This window comes from Pseudochaenichthys georgianus, chromosome 1 (assembly GCF_902827115.2).
Source record: "Pseudochaenichthys georgianus chromosome 1, fPseGeo1.2, whole genome shotgun sequence".
NCBI classification, from domain to species: domain Eukaryota; kingdom Metazoa; phylum Chordata; class Actinopteri; order Perciformes; family Channichthyidae; genus Pseudochaenichthys; species Pseudochaenichthys georgianus.
In genome coordinates this window covers 41,297,102-41,317,657 of record NC_047503.1, presented here as the reverse complement: position 1 = coordinate 41,317,657, position 20,556 = coordinate 41,297,102, and the positions used below count along the sequence as shown (strand labels likewise).

Sequence of the window (20,556 nt, the reverse complement as noted above, 5' to 3'; positions counted from 1 at the left end):
CAAAATTCGACGAATACTTTGTTTATGATCAAGTATCTGCAAAGCTAATGTCTTTCTCATCAGGCGCAGAATGCAAAATAGGCCCCTTAAAAATGCAAAATGAGATAATGAACATGGCGAAGTTCAGAAAACACAAGCACAGAGCCGCGAGCTCGGCTTCTGAGGCAGAAATGAAAGCTGTAAGAATCTGGAAAGATAAAAGAAGAGAGCATTGGTCAACATCATCTTTAATGGAGGCGTTGTAATTACGCACAGCACATCATCATTATCTGAGAGTATGCGTCGACTAACTCCTCCTCTTTTTCATGAAGAGTGATCAAAGACACCTCATTCAGAGATACGAGCGAGTCACAGAGGCTGGAGGAACAGCTGATGTGACGTCAGGACTTTTGCTCTTCACAAGGGCGAAGACAAGTTCAGAAAGCCTCGCTCTCCCTCTCAGATTAGAGGTGACACATCAGCACCTCTCCGCCTCGTCACTCATCTGCAATCAATAAGGCGGGGAGAGCAGCCAGAAGATGCCTGAAAGGAAGGCGGGACCTTTGGCTCCTTCACACTCCTTCCTTCTGCCCTCCGTAATGTCACATCCTGTTTGTTACTCTTCAAAGACAAAAGTCAAAGTCAGCTTTATTGTCAAAAATTACTACATGTATTCTCGAGATACCGTTTCCCGCAGTCCCACAGTGTGACATATATACATAAAACAAAACAAAAAGGGCCTAGATAAACGGGGTATATCATTTAAAATGTTAATAATATATTTAAAATGTTCAAAGTACAGTTTCAGAGCAGCGGAGATGGGCAGAAAAGTGACTGGTGCCGGATGAGGGAAGGGTGTGTGTGTGTGTGTGTGTGTGTGTGTGTGTGTGTGTGTGTGTGTGTGTGTGTGTGTGTGTGTGTGTGTGTGTGTGTGGGTGTGTGGGTGTGTGTGGGTGTGTGTGTGTGTGGGTGTGTGTGTGGTCTAGCATTACTATACTTGTGGGGACCTACATCTGTTTACATAGTCGCGTGTGGGGACTGGCTTCCCTTATGGGGACAAATTGGAGGTCCCCATGAGGGGGATCATTAATTTTAGGGTAAAGACGTGGTTAGGTTAAGGGTAAGGGTTAGGCATGTGTTGGTTCTGGTTAAGGTTAGGATAAGTCTCCAGGAAATGCATGTAAGTCAATGCAATGTCCCCTGAAGTGATGTATACATGGTATGTGTGTGTGTATGTGTGTGTGCGTGTGCGTGTGCGTGTGTGTGTGTGTGTGTGTGTGTGTGTGTGTGTGTGTGTGTGGGGGGGGGGGGGGTTAAAGCTGAGAATAAAGCCTCTCAGAGAGAAGAGAGAGCCACTATTCGAGAACATTCCCCAGACGGAGAGAGCCACTCTGCATCCCTGCCTCCTCTCTTTTCTCACCGTTTCCCTGCCTCCTTCTCTCCTTAAAGCCTTGTCCCTCACTTTTATCTCGCTCTTTGCTCCCTCCCCCTCCCCCAAACATCTTTCCTCTCCACTCTCTCGCGCACCCACTTCTCCATCCTCAGCCTCGCCACTTCACAAGCTCTTGAAGCCTCTCTCTCTTTCCCCCGCCTCCCGCTATCTCGCTCGTTCCATCAGACATCAGCTGTTTTTTCCCAGGAAGTGTTTTATTTAGAGCAGATTAATTAATTAGATACAGTATCAGAGTAGGGCCACATCTTAGCGCTGGTCCACCAAGGCCCAGAGGCGAATAGGGCGGCAGGAATGGGTGTGTGTGCATCAATAAGCTGTGTGTATTTTGAAGATGTGCAGGTGCAGGTTGCGCTAATTGGACTTGTCAAAAAAGGTCTTCAGAGTATCGGAGATGCGCGTGTGTTTGCACATTTGTGTGTGGGTGTATGCGTGCCAGATAGTTATATAAGAAGCAATAACTTCCTGTATCTCATCAGGCTGCTAACAGGGTTGTGTTTGTTGATATAAGACCACTGTCTGTCATTAGCGACTCCCTTATAACCTCCTCCTCTCGTCTCCTTCTCCCTCTCTTTCCTCCAGGGACGAGTTCTCACACTAAGTACCGAGCGGCGAGCGATGAGGAAGAAAGAGAAGAGGTGCTTGTCCAATCAGCGATGCAGATGGCCACGGAAAACATGAGCACCAGCCAATCTGGCACCAGGACCGCTTCCTTTTGCCAATTCATACACAACAAATCAGATGCGACGCCCTAATTCATGATACAGTTTACCTAGAGACACATCCTCCTGCCAATGAAGTGACACGAACCACTCCTGCTACTTAGAAATTCCTTACTTTTACGACAAGCTAGACACATCTGACCATGCTGTGGCTACACCTCAAGCAGCACATCTGAAAGAAAGCCAACCGCTCAGTGACATATTACTGTACAAACACGCGCTAACTCCTATTCAAATGGCTCCAGCCTGCGCGAGTGAACGTTAGATGGCAAGCACCTCTGCTCGGCTTTCTCCAATGGATATTGTGACGACATCCCAAATGGCCCAGAAGACGGGAAAGGGACGGCAGAGACCCAACGTGACCGGAGGCTCTTCTTCGGTGGTGCTGTCCACCGCCGGCTCCTTCCTCTGTTGGCTCGCCCTGCTGTCAATTATGCGGTTGCCAATGGTAACAGCCGACTGCTGGCTCATCGAAGGCGAGAAAGGCTTCGTGTGGCTCGCTATCTGCAGCATGAACCAGCCGCCTTACGAGGCCATCCCCTCGCACATTAACAGGTGAGGACGATCAATCCATAAATCACCGCTTTTCGTTAAGCTGACAATAGGTGCAAAGAAACATGAAGACACACACGCAAAAAACCATGGCGACCCACACTCAGAACAGCAAGAAACATGCAAGTATAAGCCCTTCAAATAAGCCAAACCATTGTGAGTGCTAGTGCATGGTTTTCTAAGGCACTTAAACCCTTTAAGGACTACTTTTCTGAATAGCAAAGGTGTGGGCGAAACAGATGGATCAAATTGTATTTTTATAGCCCTATATCACACATTACACATTTGCCTCAGGGGGCTTTACAGGTGCCCTTTGTCCTTAGACCATTGGAGCGTACAAGGAAAGACTCCCAATGAGAACCCCTCAATTAACTGGGATCTCTCTCCCTGGCCTGGATGGAGAGAGGTGCAAGAAACGTATTCAAATGCAGACAATCTGATATGTCAACATGTACGACGAAGAAAGGATCTATGAGGTTGTCAAAATGCTTCTTGTGCCGCCAGAAATATGAGGTATTTATGAGGTGACTTTATCATTAAATGCATCTGCAATCTCAGGGCCAGCATCATCAATACTAATAGTCTGTATTATTAAAGGCGCATCATGTATTATCTTGTAGAGGGGAGCCATGTGTCATGATTTACGAGGTGAGTCTATCATTAAAGGCGTCCTAATACGTCTCCATTACCTCCAGATGAATTCCCAAACAAGCGTCTCTCTTCTTCTACTCTCTGTAATCAAAGGCACGTTTAACACACCGGACAGTGTGAATGGTATCAGCGGCAGAGGTTCAAAGATAACAAGCACTAAGAAGAGGGCTTGTGTTTCTTTATCAATACATTATAATAAAAAGTGGGCGACAGGCAGGAACACAGCAACAGGTGCAGCTATGATTCGTGATCCAGACGCAATTCATCATATAGCCACTAGGCTATATGCAAATGAGGCCACACAAACTCTGGTTACGATGCTCTGGGTTAAAAGACAGCTAAGAAAAAGAGTTGTTTTTTTTTTGCCTCAAACATCTTCAGCTTTGACTCTTTTCTCAACAGCACTATTGTGGATCTGCGGCTGAACGAGAACAAGATTCGGTCGGTGCATTATTCCTCACTCAGCCGCTTTGGAAACCTCACCTATCTGAACCTCACCAAGAACGATATCAGCTACGTGGAAGACGGAGCTTTCTCAGGACAATTCAACCTGCAGGTGAGCAATCGTGTGACGCACCTTCAAACACATGCTCATGGATGTACCTACATCGAGGAGTGCACGCGCTGTGCTCCGGGCGATGTTGAAGTATACTTTACTCTTCGACTACAATACATTTCAGGGGAATATTTGTACCCATTTACATGTATTTGAGAAGTATAGGGTTGGGATATGGATAAGTATAGATCATGTTTTACACATAAAAGATTTGACCAGTACAAATGGGATGTAAAGGAAAGCAAATGTGCTGTTGAATGTTAAAATGCATACACATGAATGCAAATGGAGGCTACAATCTATTTAATAGACTGAACTGTATTTATTATTATTGCTTGGTATCATTTTTGGTACCGACTATAATGTTCCTGTACAGTTTTGAAGTCTGTCAAATGACTGCTAAAGTCCTAATCTTGTTTAATTACCCTTTAACCCTTTAGACGCTTTATTTGGTAAATGTAATTGTGTGACTAATTAATTACATTTTCCATATTTAGGAACTTGCTTCCTTTTGGTAAATGAAAACAAAGAACGAATTCGCAATCATTACTTTGTAAGGTTATCAAAAAACTAACTTTTTGGTACTGGTAGTTTAACAATCTAAATGTTTGAGGACTATTTTGCTGATAATATCCAGAACTGTGAATTAAGGACCGTAGTCAAAGGGAGTGTGTTCCAGCTACCTTTCTGAGTAACGGTTCTAAAGCATTGCACAATTAAACACACAGATGGAAACACATACACACAAACAACACAACATTGGCTCACGATAGCTTCCAGAAACATTCAGGCAAAAGTGTTTTTGCAGAAACTGATCTGAACGCAGCCGTAACGAGCTGGCATGCGTACACATGCATCCCAGCTGCTGGAGCGTAGCCAGGAGGTAAAATGTGAACAAGAAAGATCTTAGTAAATGGAACACAGCATCGAGGCTTAGATCACAATGTGAAACACGAATTGTGCTGAACCGTCGTCTGTTTGTTCCAGCTTGTCGTGTGTGATGCTTGGCGCTGGCCGGCTCTTCAGAGATTAGAATAATCCCACTTGTCTTTGTCTCTCCAGGTTCTCCAGATGGGTTTTAACAAGTTGAGGAACCTGACAGAGGGGATGCTGCGAGGTTTGGGGAAGCTGCAGTATCTCTACCTGCAAGCCAACCTCATCGAGAGTGTTGCACCCAACACCTTCTGGGAAAGCCCCAACATCGAGAACATCGACCTCTCCATGAACAGGTATCACCCTGAGGCGTGTGTGTCTAATGAGAGAGAGAGAGAGAGAGAGAGAGAGAGAGAGAGAGAGAGAGAGAGAGAGAGAGAGAAAACATGATGTGAAGCACTTAAACAATTAGTTGATGATTAGCCAATTAGGAACCTGAGATATAAATGAAGGGACATTTTAATTATGGTTTAATGAAAGTGGTTTTCAAGATCTGGTTAAATACTAATGCAATGGTTTGTTTCTTTTTTTATTATTTGGATAAAACAAGCAATTTAACAAAGGCCATTTTACAGGCATTTCTTAGCAGTTAAATTAAGCTTTAGACTCTAGCATTTCCTTTTTTTGTGATTCGAGATATGAAACAAAGTAGATGCAAACAAAATGAAAAGGGCTACTCGCAATCTGACTCGTTCACGTTTCTACGTTCATGATTTGCCGTTCGGTGTGTGAATCTTACTAGACAAAAAGAGAGTTTAGAAATTCCGAGATAGGAGAATATATTACGTTTTTCAATGTTTGATATAATACTTTCTGTCAAGATCATGGGCTGCTTTCTAAATGTATTCATTTTGCGCGGATGTTTTGCAGACTTACTGGGAAAAAGGTTTTGCAGGAAATGGATAGATAACTTGTTTCTCACTGACAGGTTTATCAGTAAACTAAATATAACAATAACACATTTTATTCATATAGCACTACCCAAAGGCATATATATGCAAAACAGCCAAACCTATAGGGACAAAAGCATAGCAGAAGGTGCAGGGATACCATTTGTCTCACTTTTCCCCCAGTAAGCTCTTATGCACCAAGCCATCTTTTAATAATAGGTTGAGGTACCTTTTCTCAGTGGGAATAACCGTTTTGTTCTTACTATCAGCACCGTAACCGGTATTGATCCCTTGACTTAAATGTAAAAGTAACAGCAGAATGGAAGAAGTTGAACTGCTCTTTGGGGCTTGTTGAAAGGTACTGGGAAATGTTTAAGACTAGAAACTGAAGTGCAAGGAGACTGAGTAACACGTGCTTTTAAAGGGGAAGCCTGCAGATATAACACATCAAAGTCTGTTTACATGTTTTAAGGATTACTACAGCATAGGTTTGAAAATAGTACACACATATATAAATCCTTCTGAAACGTGATATATTATAAGTGATGCTGTTTTGTAGCCTGATCCTCACCTATGTGTGAAGCTTCAAAAGGTACTAGCAAAACAAATCAAAATCTCTTGCTGTGTCTCAAATTGCTTTCTTTTGTTCCTACATTTGCTGTTTTGAGTGCATAACTGCATCCCGTGGCAGCATGTGGCAAAATGCACCATTAGTACCTTGTTCACTCAAAGGTCTAAAAGTATGCTCCACCGGATGCTTTCCACTCCCAAACGCCCTTTTCCGCTAAATAACAGAAGTTAGGCGACGTGCAGCAACTTAATCTGCTCCAGTAAAAACATCACTATGCAAATTAATGTCGTTTAATTAATGTCACTTTTAAAGTAACACCACTATATTGGTGCTGAAAATAAACCACCGTTACATTTATTGGGTTAGTTAAGCAGTGTATAATATGTTGGTACCGCGAACAATCATTGCTAGCTAGCTAACAGCAGCAATCGCCACTTCCTGTTGGTTAAAGCAGCCCCATGTGATTACATTGTCCCAATGCACGTATTGCACAAGGGTTTACAGTTCACAACATGCAATGTACCAACAGAAGTATCCAAATGAGACACGGCATCTGACTGAGCAACTGGTGATTGAGTTGCATTATGGGTAATGTAGGAACCAGGGTTTAAAATAGGGAGAAGAGTACATAGACACTGATTTACTTTGTATGTTATCCACCATGAGTCAGACAGTGTTGGAGCCAGGGGCGGACTGGGACTAGTAATCAGCCCGGGATCTCGACCGGCCCACTTCGGTACCGCTAGTAAATTGTCAGGGGGAGGGAACCCGATGGCCAGTCCGCCACTGGTTGAAGCGCCTTTTAATCTATGGTTTCCCTCTGTCTCGTTACAGGATCCAGGTGCTAGATGGCAGTTTGTTCTCCGGCCTCTCGAAGCTGACGACTTGTGAACTTTACACAAACCCCTTCAACTGCTCTTGTGAGCTGCTGGGGTTCCTGCACTGGCTCTCAGCCTTCCCCAACAGGACCAGCGAGAGGATGGTGTGCGACTCGCCTCAAGGATTCTTCGGCTATAACCTCCTGAGCCAGAACCCCCGAATGCCGGCCCTACGCAACGCCCTGCACGTGCTCAGTCTTGTCTGCACAGATGATGGTAGCGTGACGTCCTTTTACCCGATTGGTGCGGCAGATTCCACCACCCCTTTACCAGATTTTGCCTCTCCCTGTGGATTGGACGATTGTGCTTCCGGGACCCCTCCTGACGAGGAGCCCATCAGCTTGGGCCCTCTGTACACCGACACCAATCCCATCATGACGCTGAAGCAGGTGCAACATTCGACCGCCGTGATCACGGTTCAGATTCCTCATCCGTACAAGAAAATGTACATCCTGGTTCTTTATAACAACAGCTTCTTCACAGATATCCAGAATCTGAAAAGTCAAAGGGAAGATATTGAGCTCAAGAACTTAAAACCCAACACCGATTACAGGTACTGTGTGGCTTCGATACGAAACTCCCTTCGATTCAACCACACCTGTCTGACCATCTCCACTGGACGCCGGGCCGGGCCTGAGAGGAGAGCCAATCAGTCGTCAGCCACCCACTACATCATGACTATCCTGGGCTGCTTGTTTGGCATGTTAATCTTCCTGGGTTTTATTGTTCACTGCCTGAGGAAGAAGAGGATCATGCAGGCGAAGGAGAGGAAGATGAGCAGGATCCAAAGGACTCTGATCGAGCTAAAGTACGGTGGAGAAGGGGACATCGAGGGAGGAAATGGAGGATCTGTTTCCCAAAAGCTGGGAGCTGGGGAAAGTCTGTCCAGAATGCCCTACCTTCCTCAGGGCGCTGAGATTGATCCGTACAAGCTGCAGGAGGTGATAGAAACACCGGTGCACAAGCCTGCTAAACTGAACTACATGGAGGTGAGAGGATCCGGGATGGAGAGGGAGAGGGAGAGGGAACGAGAGCGAGAAAGGGAGATGTCACCACAGGAAAACCCCCAGGGCTCGGTAGCAGAGATCTCAACCATCGCTAAAGAAGTTGATAAAGTCAACCAGATCATCAACAATTGTATCGATGCTCTGAAATCTGAGTCTACGTCCTTTCAACAGGGCATGAAATCCCCTTCGAACGCAGGCGGAGGGGCTGTGTCTACCGCAGAGCCTCAGCTGGTGCTCCTCTCTGAGCAAGGAGAGAGAGAAAGAGGAAACGAGTTCCTCTCCCCGGTGTATAAGGGAGGCAGAGGAGGGAGAGAGGAGAGGGAGAGAAGCTATCATCATTCTCTGCAGCGACACCACAGCATGGAGGCACCTCCGACGTCCAAAAGGCCCAGCACCTCCTCTTCTCCCGGTTCTGCCCGGAGCCCTCGCTCGTTCCGCTCAGAGGGAGGCTACCACTCGTCAGAGACCCGCTACATCGAGAGGACCTCGCCCGGGGAACGGGGAGAGAGGGGGGAAAGAGGGGAAAGAGGGGAAAGAGGGGAAAGAGGGGAAAGAGGGGGAGGAGAGGCCATTCGTGCGGTCAACCCAGCAGGGGCCATCTTACGAGCTGAAGCCCAGAGGATCCGCCAGTACAACGAACACCGTCACTCCTACCCCGGCTCCCAGCAGCACCTCCAGGACCTGCAGCACCACCCTCAGATCCTGCAGGAGCTCCACCACCACCCCGGGGGCCGCAAGCCCTCCATGCTAGACCCCATCACCCTCAGCAGGCAGGCCAAGCAACGGGAGCTGGCCTACTCCCAACTCTCGCCACACTACCCGCTCTCGCCCCAGTACCACAACCTCAGCTACTGCTCCAGCCCCGACGAAGACGAGGAGGACGAAGGGCTCCTGTGCACCCCCACCCTGGGGCTTTGGGAGAGGTTCAAGCTGCACCGCAAGAGGCACCGGCAGGCATCCATGGAGGACGAGGGATACGTGGCAGCGGGACACGCGCTGAGGCGGAAAGTTCAGTTCGCCAAGGATGAGGATCTTCACGACATTCTGGACTACTGGAAGGGGGTGTCCGCCCAGCAGAAGACCTGATCTGGAGACGCCTTGGAGGATGGAGAATACCAACACTGCACCCATAACATATTGATACAGATACAAATTACCTGTAAATACACACACACACACACACACACACACACACACACACACACACACACACACACACACACACACACACACACACACACACACACACACACACACACACACACACACACACACAGCTTACAGGATCTAGGCGTACACTTACATACACACACACTTTACACAAACCAAGCCTTTGCTTCTGAGGAACATGAAGGAGGACCAAACTAATATATTATATTGAAAATCATAACTTATAGAGAGACTGGGTTACTTTTTGTAATGTAACACACATTATAGCTCAGACTGATGTAGCTATTTGTACTAAGTTTTGAATGAAGAAAAAATTATCAACATAAGAACAGAAACCTTAAATGCTGCCGGGCAACCCATCCTGAACACGGCTACGCTTTTAATCTGCCTTGAGACCGACATTGATTAAAACCCGACCACGGCAGATTAACCTCACCCATCCTTATCCCCGCCGTGGATTGATTGAAGATGTTGCTTTTACCCCGGGAGGTTGTTTTTGGCATTGCGCCCTGCGGTGCTGCTTCGAAAAAATACATTTTGAAAGAGTTGCTGTGATTTGAGGGATTTTAAAACATCTAAATGACAATTTCTGGATGGGTCGCCAGGCAACAGTAATATTCAACTGTGCCGAGAATGAGTAGGTAGCTCTCGCCAGAGAGAGAGAGAGTATAATGTGCCAAATCAAACAAAGGGGGAGAGTAGAGCCCTACTGTGTACCAACTTCTCCTCGCCACTGTTTTTATATACAGAATTTAAAAAAACCTAGAATGATATGTTATTACTATTAATTATTCTTATTACATTACTGGTCTTCTTATTATTCCTATGCTCCTCATCATTAATGATTATATTATTTGAATATGGCATGGCTCTGTCGTGTGACTGTGTGTTGACTGTTCCGCTGAGAAGTGCACCAACAGAGACAAACAGTTTGATGGACGAGACATTTGACTCCTTTTTCTACCAAGAGGAATGTGCTCTCTGCTGAGCCAATCACAAGCCGTCTCTTTCTCTTGGTGAAGCCCCCGCTCCTCCCCCTCCTGAAGAGGGAGCGCTGTACAGATGAGAGAGAGAAGATCTATATTTGCAACAGAGGTGACTGTTTTGTTTGTACAACATGGTTTTGAAATCTTTGAGACTTTTCAGAAATCTGAATCCCAAGTTAGTTACCTACCTGCTCCCCGACAACGGTACGTTTTTGATTTTGAAATCGAACACAAAAAAATTCTAATCTTCAAATGAATGTCTTTAATTCCCACCGGGGGAACACATCTGCACTGCTCCAAATCAGAACACGACTTACGGAAAAGACCTACAACTCTCAGCTTCCTTCCCGTTACACTGTAGCTCCACTGCGTTTTATCAACCAGTCATCCCCCTCCTCCCACTCCCAGGTTTTTCACTTTTATTTGCTGATTCCTCTGGTTCCACTGTGGCGCCATTGTGCCAACTTGGTCAATCACAAAGAAGTATTCCAAATGATTTTGAATACTACTCTTTCCAGACCTCCTCTTCGTCTCATCGACACACATCAGTTTGCGAGAACAATAACAATTTGCACAAAGCGATCCATTGGCTCACTGCCCCCCTTCTATCCTCCAATCATCTAAGACCAAAGTACTGTGGTAGTAAATTGACCCTTACGGCCCCTGACCCGACCCCAGCTATTTACCCACCATTGCCCTTAGTGACAACTCTAGCACATGCATACACAACCACAACCATACACAGATGAATGTATTCTTAGAGAAATTAATACTGTTTAGCAGCTGGGTTTTCTGTTTCTAATGTAAGAGCTGTATTTCAAACAGTGTCCTCATCTGTCTGTGAGACAACTTTCTTCAGGTGGCCACTTGTATTTCAGAAATAGGGAACATTTGGCTTTCCGAACGTCTAAATATGGCCACTCGGGCAGATTATGGACAACTTTCCAGTTTCTGCCACCAATTGTCCCAAAACAACCGACGCAGACGACTATTGAGGTAATAGCAATGGGGTTTTGCCTTATCAAAGGTTTTCAATGGGAAAAAGTTCCTGATATTAGAGGTGTCGTAGTTATATGTGATGAGCATCACTAGCGTGTTGATATGAGACTACATGTATAGCTGCAATATCTGCAGGATCTAAATACTGGAGGCTGAAAAGAGGAGAAACATGTGATGACAAAAATACTGATGTTTTTTCTATACCGAACTGTGATTCAGAAACTCATTTTAGAGGACTGTAAAACCAGGGATGGAGTCGAGAACATTTCAATTCAGTGGATTTTGAATATAACAAGCTTGTAGGATTCAAAGTATTGACGAATAATTTGTAATTACAAATGTTTATACTGACTGCATCTCATCCACAACGCTTTCTGGATTGAAACAGAATTGGCTCCAACTTTGAAACACTGGAAACGACACACTGGAAGCAACAGAGCGGGCGTGTGTGGGCGAATGGAAACACTGTATAAAATCTCTTTTCTCTGCTATAATGAGTTCAGAATGCTCAAGTCATTAAGCCCGGTTAAAGCCATAATCGTGGGAAAGTGAAATGACCACAGCTGTTTGAAGCACTGCAAAAGCACATTCATTAGTGTGGTAAAAAGCAGTTTTCTCTCCCATACTGCAGCAGCTCCAGTCCTCTGAGGCAAACACTCCAGCTCCCATCCAAGAGGAAACGGATGAGCTGTGTGTGTTTTCGCATTACCACGCGTCCCAGATTGTGGCTTTAACTTAACAACAGCCTTAAAACATTCGATTTTCTTTCATTTTTGAAAGCATTGCTTTGAAAATCGAAAAGAAATGTCCTGGTTTCTTAACTTATACTTTCATGTCTGCAATTTTATAATTGCTTGATTCTTAAGCCTCACTTGAGCATTCTTTGAGTAACAGTAATATCAATGTAGCGATGTATTAAAGTACTGTTTTTTTTTTTTCCTGTTCTGTTTATGAACAATAATGGCCTGATTTGATCATGCGTCAGAGGGTAGCAGACGACAACAAGCTGACGGTCGAGGCGACGGTCCAACCTGACCCTGATCAGCGATGCTATTCTTTGAACCGCGATGAAGAGAAACTGTGTTTTTAAACAACAATGCCTAGAAAGTGGAAATAAATAGAGGTCCTACTGACAACAGACAGAAATGACAATGGAGCATGATGCAAGGACGTCCCCGTGGAGGCTTGTGTTACATACTTCTAGTGGATGACTCAGGAGCGAGTGAGAGAGAGAACGCTCTGCCATAGGATCTCTCAGAGGCTTTCTTTCTTTCTTTTCTTGTCAAAAAATTAAAATGAGCACAATAAAATAGCCTTTCTTTCACTGTCTCCTTTCCTGGAGAAATCATACATATGCCAGACATTTTAAACACACTCAGGACTTTCACATTTCAACATTTTCTGATTGGTTACTTTGGTTTGGAACATGCTTAAATGGTCAGTTCACCCAAACTCAACCAGGTTTCCGGTGGTACGGACAGTTTTGGTGGAACTTATTAAGGTTTTAAGAAAGCCGCCGCTGAGATTTTTGCTTACACACCCAACACAACGCGGGGAGAACCCAATTGTTGTCATTTTAATCTCTTTCCATGGCATTGTCCCAGTTAATGAGAACAATCCACACACACTGTCTAACGTTTGAGAAAAATAAGTGCCAAAAGTGTTGATTGTCCCTATAGTTCCAAAGTGAAGGTATTATGGAGTAATAGGGATGCTTGGTCTCCCTTGAAAAAGAGATCATTGATCTCAATGGGATTTTACCTGGATGAATAAAGGTTTTGAATTGAATTGTTTAGGAATGAAAAATTGCCGGACAATAATCGAGTAATCCAGAACATGTTGGGGCTGCTTCTCAGTCATTAGGCTAGTTGTGGTTAAAGGTTTCATTTGGGTTAGGGTAAGGACACAATCATAACATATGGTTGCGGTGTCCTTAGAAGATGTGGAAACTGCACTTGTGGTTTAGTCAGAACCTGGTAGCTGTGTCCTGTAGAAAACACACTGTCAAAGTAACTGTATCTGTAGACATGGTTTCAGTATACAGACAGATTTCTACTGCTTAAATCATTTATTGTTAATTTCTAAAATGTCTAATCTTTTATCATGTATGTTCTTTGAAAGGCAACACTATAACCAAGTGTGAAACTTATATAATTGTGTAATTACAATTAAAGCTGTTACTTTTTCCTCAGTTCATTATTGGCATCAGAAACACAGTCACTGATTATCTGACAAGCACAGTATCATATGTCTATTGCCATTCCCCCGCAGTTGGCGAACTAAATGAATCATCACTGTTGCATAGAGTCGTCAACTCACTGTCGAGGGTGAGCATCTCAATAATTATAGACGGTTAATACAAACTCCATCCAGATCTCAATATTACTAGTGACGGTGGAGCTACACAGATAGAATTATGGTGATCATTTAATTGCCCCAGTGCATGCTAGGACACTGTCTGACACACCTGTGTTGGGTTGCTTATAGAAATCTGGTTAGGAGTGATTTGGGTAAACTTGTGTTGAATTTGACTGAATCTAGCATGAAGCTACATGTTAAGCTAAACCTCAAGGTTCAAGGTTCTTTATTTGTCATACGAGCTACAGAGTAGTTATGTCGATTAAAATCTTAGGTCACAGGCTTCTCCAACAGTGCAACACAATAATACAGAAAAACAGAAACATATAGTGCAAGTAAATATTAAAAAGTAAATACAAAAAGAAAAATAGTTTAAAAAAAGTGAGATAGTGAAATAAGAGTCTATATGCAAGCTGTTGGAATGATATATTAGATACATAATGACTAAGTAGCAGATGAATGTTATGGACGTTGTTTCAACAGTTCAGGTGTTTAACAGTCTTATTGCCTGTGGGATGAAACTGTCTCTGAATCTGGTGGTTTTTGTCCGGATGCTGCGGTAGCGCCTGCCAGACGGCAGCAGACTGAACAGTTTGTGGCTGGGGTGATGGGGGTCTTTTATAATCCGCTGGGAGTAGAGGTCCTCCATGGATGGCAGCTCCGTCCTGGTGATGTTCTCTGCAGTTTTCACCACCCTCTGTAAAGCCTTACGATTGAGGGCGGTGCAGCTGCCGTACCAGGCCGTGAAGCAGCCAGTCAGGATACTCTATATGGTATACGAAATTAATTTAATCTATTGATTCGTGTTCACCAACACGATTTTCGCATTTTTTTCATGTCACACAGAACGATTTTATAAGCAATGTATTTCTATTGGTAGTATGTTTCGTGCCTGCACCACGTCTTTTTGTCCGGTCGAGCCTTGGAATACCAGAAGCTGTGTGGTTCATAAAAACACTTTCTTACTCTATATCTTACCCTAAGCCTTTTTATTTTAAATGGTATAATGTCGGTGTTTTTTTGCCGTCCATGAGGAAAAGAAATGGCTCAGAGCCTCAGAATACTGAAATCTGTATTTTTCGGCATCTTTTTTTCCTTCTAATGTGTTATTATTTGGTGCAGGCACGAAACATACTACCAATAGAAATACATTGCTTCTAAAATTGTTTTGTGTCAGAATACTGAAATCTGTATTTTTTTTATCTGTTTTTCCTTCTAATTTGTTATTATTGACATTGCTTTTAAAATCGTTCTGTGTAACACGAAGAAAATGGCGAAATCGTGTTGGAATCTAGCATGAAGCTACATGTTTAGCTAAACCTGTGCTCAATACATTGACTGAATCTAGCATGAAGCTACATGTTAAGCTAAACCTGTGCTCAATTTGACTGAATCTAGCATGAAGCTACATGTTAAGCTAAACCTGTGCTCAATTTGACTGAATCTAGCATGAAGCTACATGTTAAGCTAAACCTGTGCTCAATTTGACTGAATCTAGCATGAAGCTACATGTTAAGCTAAACCTGTGCTCAATTTGACTGAATCTAGCATGAAGCTACATGTTTAGCTAAACCTGTGCTAATTTTGAAAGTGCAATTATGTTGAGTATAGCATGCACTGCGTGTTTAGCTAAACCTTAAACTGCAGCTAAGCTAATATGGTGCTAAGTGACAGAGCAACAGCCTTGCAGAGTTCTTCAGACAGTCACTTTAGCCAGATAAGAAAAGATAACACTCTCATTTAAACTTGTGAAGTAAAAGTTACTGTATATCCTGCCAATGTTTCTCATATCTGCCTCCAACCAATACAAGGAAAACAAATGCATTGAAGCACAAAACAGATCTAGGTTACCATACATAGCCTTGCTAACAGCTCTTTGAAGCTGTTTTGTGAGCCATCAGTGCTTTAAGCTAAGTGCTAACGTCAGCAGGCTATTGTTATCATGCAGATGTACAGCTGAGGCTGATGGGAAATTCATTAGTTTTTCAGGTATTTGGTGATAAAGCAAAGCACTAGCGAATTGAAATAGTCACCATGGCTATGTCACAAGAAATCCAATAAAGGGATCACCAAAGTTATTAGCAATTTGTTCATCTGGAAGAGCACTCGAGTAAAAAGCCATGGGGATACATAAGGATACATCATGAATGTCTGTACACACATGTGTACCAATAATCAACCCAGTAGATGTTGAGATATTTCACTAAGGTTGCCATTCACAGACCCATGCTAGCACCGCAAAAATATTCAACATATCTCTTATATATTATATATATTAAATCCTGGGGAGATTAACCTAAAACTTTCTCTGTAGGCTATGGTTCGTTCTACAGCATTAGAGGCAAAGAGGAAAGGTACTTTTATATTGTCATGCAATGATATGGAGTTAGCTTTGGTTGCAAACAGTCAAATCTTTTTTTTTTTTTAAAGCTAATTGACACACTTTATGTCTGAGTCCAAACGTAATCTGAGTTAACGCAAATATCTGCCAAAAGTGCTGCAGGAAAACTTGGATAAACATGGAAACTGACAAACCCAAGATACCCTCAGTCAAAATACTGCTTTGAGGGAGATTTCAAAAACAGGAAAAAAATAAAGCAATGTCATGTTGTATTGGCACTGTGGATGAAAGGCTCTTTTGGACCGTGTCCAGAGATGAATTACGATGCTTTCTTTGCTGAATATTAATTTGACAGCAACAGATGAACGGACCAAATGATTGATCTAATAAGGAGTGAACATACTCTGGAATTTGTGTTTTATGATTCCCATAACATACAGCTTTTAAAATAACTTTAAAATTGGAGACAAGCTCTCTTTGTGAGCAAAAAGACGACACAGTGTCTGTCGATAAACCTGCGGTGATGTGACATACTTCTTGTTGTATAGCCAAAACAACATTTGACATAGTTAGAGTTTGAAATGTCAGCAGCTAAAACCTCCCCATCTCAAATCTAGGCTACTTTTACTTACAAAGTCAGACATTAACTTGCTATTTTCGCTCCACGCAGCCATTTTCCACACAGCATCCAATTTAATTCAGAGGCTTTTAATGAGAAGTTTTAGAGTGCATGACGCAGGTAAGTGCAATTCTCTGGGAACTATCAGCAAACAACACAGGGCTTTACTTTTTTACTTTTCCAGCACATATTATAATACTGTCTGACACCGGTTACAAAAGAAGGACAGAAATAAAAAATAAATCCCACAAAAACACAACTGCTTATCCAACTGCAGACAGTTTGACACAATAAGGATGGTTTTGTCATACCTATTCAAGAGTAAGTGTCCTCCACTGATTCTATACAGCAAGATGAGTTGATCACATGGGGAGCCCCACTGCAGCCTGTGCAAATACATTTATGACGTCTCACGGATTTTGATGGAGCTTTTTCAAGTCTGACATTTTGGTTTATGGAGTAATGCTGGGCAATAAGTCAATATGAGAATGTATGTTCCTTCAATTGAGTCATAGCCTGATGAAATCCATATTTGAAATAATGTAATGCACAATTACGTCATATAAAATGATATAAGACACATACTAACTCAAATGTAGCAATAAATCTGATGCACTTTATCTTGAGTTTTTGTTAACCGAACCCATTGTGTCTATCCTTAAAGAGGAACATACCAACATAAGGGGACTGTCCGTTTCTGCTTGGATTTAAAAGTTCAAGTCATCCGAACATGTGCCTCTCACAACTAATGTGGGCATTAAAGGTGGCGTAGGTAAGTTTGAGAAACCGGCTCGAGATACACTTTTTGTTATATTCCATGGAATGCTCTTAACATCCCGATAGCAATGAATATCTGAAGTGCTTTGACAAAAAATCCATTAAAAAATGTCATCTGTGGAAGCCGTAGCGCTGTAAAAAGCACGACCAATCATCTGAGCCGACCTGCCTGTCAGCCTTCCATCGGGGCACAAACTCATCTCGTGCCCTCATTGGTCATGTGCGCGTTCGTGTGTGTTGGAGGAGGGGCTCTGTAAGGAAGTGGCAGATTCTTTCCCGCTGGCGCATTCAAGCTGGTTTCTCCAAAATTACCTACCCCACCTTTAAGCGTTAAACAACTTAAAATAAGATTTATTCCCCTTCAGCTGTGGTTAAAACAACACTTGTGCTTTAAGAAGAGTATTGCTAATGGCGCTAATGGCGAGAAACAGTAGTGCTACAGCTATGTACTAGCACTCTCATGCCAGTGTGCACTCTCAAACACATTAACACACACAAAGGAGGATCTCATAGTAGAGCCTTACGGCCCGTCTACACTACAGCGTCGACAGCGTCGAAAGCTCCAATCTGCCCATTCACTTTCAATGGGGTGACGTCACGTAGCTGCGCTTTTTCGCCGAACTGAATTGTGGGTAGCAGAGCGGTCTGTCTCAGGCGACAGAAGTTGAACAATGTTCAACTTCTGTCGCCTGAGACGCCGGAGTAGCCAGCGCCAGCCAATCAAATCCCGTTTCCCAAAATCTGACAGCTGAAGCCGTAGCCAATCAAACCGCGTCTAAGCTGGGAGAGATATCCCGCCGTTCATTTCTATATTTCAAAAAAAGTCGGAGGAGAAACTAACTATCGCCGTAGCAAATCACCCGGTTTTGTATGACCAGACCCTCTTCACATACCGGGATACAAACCGGAGGAACCAGGCGTGGAGGGAGGTGGCAGAGACAGTGGGTGGAACTGGTAGGTTTTCGCCTGTTTGGGGAGTTTATATATATATATATATTGCTCGCATAAAATCCCCGGGGGTTTTTGCTTTGTATGTCGGGGGCGGGAGATTCATGTGATTGGTTGTTGGTCGTGTTGCTTGAATAAAATCCCCAAGCTCCAGACACGCCCAGCTCCAAGCTATTTTTGAAGCTGTAGTGTGGACGCTCCGTAAGTCTGGCTACAACACAGGTAGCATACTCACACACTGACTCTCTTATAGAGCAATGCTCAGGACTAAGTTAAAGGTCATGGTGGTTATTGCAGCCCCTCCCCTTTCAAATATGAGAACTACGGTGGTCTTCATGTAACATAAAAACAAGAAAGGCCCTCTTTAGTGTTGAACATATGATCAGCAGATTTAAAGGTAACAATAACACAACATTATAAGCTGATCATACAACTATAATAAAGTAGTTTCAGCCAAAAAATACCCCTAAATATTACACACGGATCTTTAAAACTGACAATAATGTCTACACAAGAGTCTCTGTCTTTTCAGAGTTAAAAAACAGTGATATTAATTTTCTCATCCAACTGTCAATCAAAATGTCTGTTCAGTTAAGAAATGTTCTCAACCCGTAGAGGATGTGGTAACTCGTTAACTGATTTAAAAGTGGAAAGGAGCTACACTTGTATTTTCTTTCTTTGTAATATCTTTTCATTGTAGAGATGTGTCACACCTCCTCTCACCTCACAGTGAAAGAGCCCATAGGTGATGACAGCCCTGCAGTACAGTAAGCCTGGACCAAGGCTTTTCTATCCAGGTGAAATAACCCTGAAGGTTCATCGTCGGTGTAATTCATGAGCAGGAGCACAATCCCCGCATCCTGATCTGACGGAGCGGCAACATGGCAGCTTCAGTACACCACGAGCAAGCTTTATTAGTCCTTATCTTTAAACTGCTGCGGTACAAGTGGCTCAGGGGCCTGGCGACGGGAGGTATCTATCAAGACGAGAACATGTCCTAACAGAGTACTTTCATTATCAGAACATTTCATATCTGTCCTGTGTGATTTCAACCCAGGACAGGTGAGTGCGCTATGTCTCTGCAGTTACATCATCTTTCTCTCAAACCTCATTTTCCTCACTGTGGGACACCTCAGATCTCTCGCTCGCTCTCACACACAGACGGGGGATATCGTCGCAGTCGCAAGATTCATGTTGTGTGCACTTACTCTCTCAATCTTTTCAGGTCACGACCCCCGAGAATAATCAGGTTAGTTTTCACGCTCTCACCCCCCTATCCAATGCAAATTGATGCTCATGAACTGTCTGCAGGTAGCTGTAGATAGAAAAGGGTTGAATGGTGTCTAAACATTATAACATAGGATTAGTGTAAGCCACAAAACAAAGCAAGTGGGTGCTAATCCTTTGAAATGGATAAATAACAACCTGCTGATTTTTTTTAATTTATTCTACTAAAATCATACAAAAACAAAAACGTATAATTCATACACACACATGAACAAAATTAGTAGAAGCGGGAGGGCTGAAGCATAGCTTACTGTAGCCCTCCCGTGCATCATCATAGCATCAATATAATAACTTACTTTGAAGAAGAAAGAAACGCTAACCAGGTTTTTGTTGAGCTATCTCATGAGAATATGAGAGCAACATTATTTTCATTTAAAGTTGTTGTTCCTTTTTGCAGATGTTTACAAAATTATCAATACAAAATCATATTGGCCATTTTTGTCCAAACCCAACTTCATTTATTCTTCATCCCTCTTTATAATTTCTCTTACATAGAAAGGTGGAACTCACCATTTGGCACTGCATTCATTTCCCCCCCCTCTGACCCCACTGCAAACCCCCTGTCAGAAATGCATGTGGAGCACACTTAAAGGTGGGGTAGGTAAGTTTCAGAAACCGGCTCGAGATACACTTTTTGTTATATTCCATGGAATGCTCTTAAGATCCCGATAGCAATGAATATCTGAAGTGCTTTGACAAAAAATCCATACTTTTTTTTTTCTGGATGGCCTACCTGCCTGTCAGCCTTCCATCGGGGCACAAACTCATCTCGTGCCCTCATTGGTCATGTGCGCGTTCGTGTGTGTTGGAGGAGGGGCTCTGTAAGGAAGTGGCAGATTTTCTCCGGTTGTGTATTTTCAAATTCTAGCGATCTCGAGCCGG

General features: G+C 43.3%; 1 protein-coding gene across 1 annotated transcript; it reads left to right on the top strand.

Annotated features, from left to right (window-relative positions):
* Nucleotides 1-2,015: 2,015 nt before the first annotated feature.
* LOC117449647 (protein ELFN1-like) lies at nucleotides 2,016-13,481 on the top strand. Its single transcript, XM_034087440.2, has 4 exons — nucleotides 2,016-2,706; nucleotides 3,757-3,910; nucleotides 4,973-5,139; nucleotides 7,139-13,481. The coding sequence occupies exons 1-4, from the start codon at nucleotides 2,417-2,419 to the stop codon at nucleotides 9,273-9,275; spliced, it is 2,748 nt and encodes a 915-aa protein (XP_033943331.1). The 5' UTR covers nucleotides 2,016-2,416; the 3' UTR covers nucleotides 9,276-13,481.
* Nucleotides 13,482-20,556: the final 7,075 nt, after the last annotated feature.

Bases quoted from the DNA above. Each gene is read 5' to 3' on its own strand.
- LOC117449647 (XM_034087440.2), top strand. From the start codon at position 2,417: ATGGCAAGCACCTCTGCTCGGCTTTCTCCAATGGATATTGTGACGACA. The intron at 2,707-3,756 runs GTGAGGACGATC...TTTTCTCAACAG, and splicing joins ATCCCCTCGCACATTAACAG to CACTATTGTGGATCTGCGGC. The intron at 5,140-7,138 runs GTATCACCCTGA...GTCTCGTTACAG, and splicing joins ATCGACCTCTCCATGAACAG to GATCCAGGTGCTAGATGGCA.